At 37.6% G+C, this 4,202-nt stretch overlaps 1 protein-coding gene across 1 annotated transcript; it reads right to left on the bottom strand.

Moving 5' to 3' along the window:
- Positions 1-246: 246 nt before the first annotated feature.
- Positions 247-1,875, bottom strand: LOC107063043 (uncharacterized mitochondrial protein AtMg00810-like). The gene is made up of 3 exons (XM_015314443.1): positions 1,740-1,875; positions 632-706; positions 247-560 (listed from the first exon to the last, which is right to left on the bottom strand). Exons 1-3 carry the CDS (start codon positions 1,873-1,875, stop codon positions 247-249), a joined length of 525 nt encoding a protein of 174 aa, XP_015169929.1.
- Positions 1,876-4,202: the final 2,327 nt, after the last annotated feature.

Raw genomic sequence — 4,202 nt, 5'->3', positions numbered from 1 at the left:
GGACAAAAGAAGCTTTGGGAAGAGATTTTGTGACTATGTCAGCCACTTGACCAGCTGAGCGAAGGTGGTGAACTTCAATATCCTTGGTCTAAACTTGTTCAGGAACAAAGTGAAAACAAATGGCGATATGCTTCATCCTACTATGGAAAACCGGATTGGAACAAATGTAAATGGTGTTGATGTTATCACAAAAAACCTGTGTAACTCCCTTAAGTGAAAGCGAAGTTCATGAAGAAGATTTGTTAGCTAATTGGTTTCTGCAATAGCAGCAGCCACAACTCTATACTCAGCTTTTGTAGTGGGCCGAGTTACAGAGAATTGTTTATTGAAGGACCATGAAATTGGTGTAATACTCATGAAAGTAATATAGCCATAGGTAGAAGTGTGATCATTTGGATCACTAGCCCAATCTGAATCAGAATAAATAACCAAATGAGAAGATGGAGCTTTAAAAATCTGTATGCCATATTGGTAGGTGTGACAAAGATAACGATGTAATCGCTTCACTGCTTTCCAGTGAGATTGGTGTTGATTGTCCATAAATTGAGAGAGCTTGGTAACTGTGAAGGCAATATCATGACTTTTAAGGATAAATAGTGAAATTTTCCAATTACGCACCGATAAAGAATACCATCAGCCGAAGGATCATTCATTGAAGCAGTCAAAATGGTAGTTGAGATCATAGACGTAGTAGCTCCTTTACTGCCTAGCATGCAAACATCATCTAAAAGATAAATAATATACTTGTGCTGGGACAAAAAAAGGACCCACAGTAGAAGAGATAATCTCAACACCCAAAGAATAATGGAGTTGTCCAAAGTCTTTTAAGGTGAAAATAGTTGAAAGACCATCTATTATATGACGAACCCCACGAATTTGATTTCCAGAGATGATTATATCATTCAGATAGATAAGAACATAAACAATGAATCCAAAATTATGCAAAATAATTAAAGAATTAGATTGGGAATTGACAAACCCAACAATTAGAAAATAATTTTTGAGATCGTTGTACCAAACTCTGGGATAAGTTTCAATACATATATTACTTTATTCAACTTGCAGACATGGGTCGAGAAACTTTGATCTTCAAATCTTGGTGGTTTCCTCATATAAACTTCTTGCTCAAGGTGTCATTGTAAGAATGCATTATTGACATCAATTTGATCGATTGGTTAGTTGTACTACGTGGCAATAGGAAGCACCAACCGAATAGTAATTGGTTTGACTAACAGGCTCCAGGTGGAATGGAAGTCATCCCTTTACAACAAGCAGAGATTTATACCTATCAATGGAACCATAAGATTTATATTTTATCTAACACAACCACTTGCAATCAACCACATTCATCGAAGGAGAAACTGGAACCAATTCTCATGTGTGATTCCTAACAAGTGGATCAAATTCAACTTGCATGGCTTCTCTCCAGTGAGGTTAAGTACATGTTTGTATGTATGGGGAACAAAGGACAAGGAGAGTTTAACACTAACACTAAACTGCTTGGGTTTGAGGCTATTTATTTTGGAGTGTGTGACCATGGGATGACTTGAAGTGGTCATCACGGGTGACGGAACATATGAATTCAAAGAAAGTACATGTTGGGAAGGGTTATAATTAGATGAGTGAGAAGGTAGGTTTGGGGAAGTATAAGGGAAGGGGGTGGTAACACTGAGGTACTTAGTTGTTGGAAATTTTTGTGTTGATAACACTGAGGTAACACTGAGGTAACACTGAGGTACTTATCATTAATGGTGTGGATGACGTTGGCGGTTGAGTATAATCAGGTGGTGGTGTAATAGTGGGTGGCAATGAAGGAGAGGATAAAGTTTGAGAATTACTTGATGTAACAGAGACACCTTCTGATCCGACAGGCATTGAGTCGGGTAGTGGAGAGTGCACAGGCACAACATCTAGGATTGGATGACAAGAAGCTAAACTTGACGGTTTATTAGTCATAGGTAGAACATCTGAACAAATTTCCCAAGCGATATCACTGCTTTGTTGAACTTTTAGATTGGAAAAAATATTATGAAAAGGATAGGTGTCTTCTAACAAATGAACATCCCTAGGTAAGTACCATTCATTTTTTATGAGATCAAAACATTGATGGCAGTAATAATTATTAGAAAATCCTAAATATACGCAAGGACTAGATTTTGGCTCTAACTTATTTTTAGCATATGGTTTAAGTAACGGGTACCATAAACAATCAAAATCTCTATGGGATTCATACTTTGGAGCCTTTTGAAATAAGATTTCATAGGGGCATTTATTTTGTATGTTTGGAGTGGTTAGACAGTTTATAAGGCACATTTCTTAGTGATAGGCAAAACTCTAAGAATAAGGGCAATGAGGCTTAATGCAACAAGGTTTCGGCAGTCTCAACAACATGCCTATGTCTACGTTCAACTAATGCCACTCTTTGAGGCGTGTACGGAGGTGTCACTAAATGCTCAATACCATGAATTTTGAGATATGAAGATAAACCTTGAAACTCACCACTACCATCAGTGTAGAGAGACCAATTTTTTGTTCGCAATTGACGCTCAAGTAAGGGATGTATTTTGAGTATTGGTCAACAAATAAGGTATAATATCTCGTGTTATCAATTGACAAAATAGGAGATGGACCCCATAAATCAGTATAAATTATTTGTAATGGTCGTTGACTTTGTAATGAATTTTCAGAAAAAGGTACCCTGTCTATTTTATCATAATAAGAAGAATTATATATGGAAGCGGTTCTAGAATATGAAACTGAAAAAGAAAACTGATGTAAAATTATGTTTAAAGTATGATGATTAGGATGGCCTAAATGTTGGTGCCACAGGTGTAGAAGAACGACATCATTGCATTGATGGGAATGATATGCACTACCTGGCGGCCACTCATATAGCTCATCTCTATTCTACCCGTGAAACAGAGGTGTCCCCGTGCTCAAATCCTTTACAAAATAAGAAAGAGGAAGAATTCAATGGACATATGGTTACTGCGGCAAAATTTGGAAACAAAAAGAAGATTTTTTTTTTATAGAATGAAAACATAAGGTATTGAGAAGCTTAAATTACTTATTCGACACACTTAAGTTAGTGTTACTGGTAGGAGATATTGGAATGGTGTTACTATCCCCCATTGGTATCTCTTCTAGACCATGGTAGGTGTGCACATCAATGAATTTTTGTGCACTACATGCCAAATGATGAGTGGCGCTTGTATCAACAATCCAAGGAGCCTATTGAGTTGGAGAGAGAGCAACATAGTTTACCCGGTCATATAGGTGATTACCTTAGATGAATGACTAGAAAGGTTACACAATTGGCACTTCAAAGTACTGTAGGTTATATTTACCACTACGTCATGGTTGGGCACGCCATAACTAATTGGTGATGGGGGAATTTGCATTTGGACGCCTGTTAAAGGTGTTTCCTTGCAACAATGCATATTAGTTTGCTATGAAATTGCAGCACTAATTGGTGTTGAGAGTGGCTTCTTTGCTTCTTCATGTTTGATGTATAGTTCATGGTCAAGCAAATTTTAATAAAATTGGATAAGATATAGTAGAATCTCTTCTTCAGATAGTAGTATATATTTCACGGAATTTGGGTCCCAGTCCAGTGAGGATTTTGACAATCAGTTCCTCATTGGACACATGAGCTCCAACAATGGCAAGTTCATCACAAAGAGATAGAACTTGGTGTAGATAATCAACGACAGGAAAGGTTTCTTTTGAGAGGCGATCCAGACGATCGCGCAAACTAATGATCTTTGTTTGCGATTTATTGGCATACGCAGTCTGCAAAGCATGTCAAGCAGCCTGGAAAGTGGATGCAATGGCAATCGTAGCAGCAAGAGTAGGACCAACTGTGGCCAAGATAGCAATTTGAATGAGCTGATCTTGCTGATGCCATAAAACAAATGTAGGATTTTCGACGTCCTAATTATTTTGAGCCACTGTACGAGCAGGGACTGGGCGAGAACCATCGAGATGGCCAAAAAGGTTGTGACCACGCATAAGCATGGACACTTATGCTTTCAAATGGGAAAATATGTGGTTTTCAGTTAATTTGATTGGTAACTGGGTGACAGGATTAAACTAATTAATTGATGTATTAGCATCGAAGTTGGCTATAATGATGTTTGGGGATATTTTTACTACAAGGGTGGGAGGGTTTCTCGAAAAAAAAATATGTTAGCATGATGGAC

The sequence above is a fragment of the Solanum tuberosum genome, unplaced genomic scaffold, assembly GCF_000226075.1.
Source record: "Solanum tuberosum cultivar DM 1-3 516 R44 unplaced genomic scaffold, SolTub_3.0 scf00013, whole genome shotgun sequence".
In the NCBI taxonomy this organism is placed as follows: domain Eukaryota; kingdom Viridiplantae; phylum Streptophyta; class Magnoliopsida; order Solanales; family Solanaceae; genus Solanum; species Solanum tuberosum.
This window is presented reverse-complemented; position numbering and strand designations above follow the sequence as displayed.

Bases quoted from the DNA above. Each gene is read 5' to 3' on its own strand.
- LOC107063043 (XM_015314443.1), bottom strand. From the start codon at position 1,875: ATGCCTGTCGGATCAGAAGGTGTCTCTGTTACATCAAGTAATTCTCAA. The intron at 707-1,739 runs GTACCTCAGTGT...TTTGCATGCTAG, and splicing joins ATCCACACCATTAATGATAA to GCAGTAAAGGAGCTACTACG. The intron at 561-631 runs GTATTCTTTATC...TTGCCTTCACAG, and splicing joins GAATGATCCTTCGGCTGATG to TTACCAAGCTCTCTCAATTT.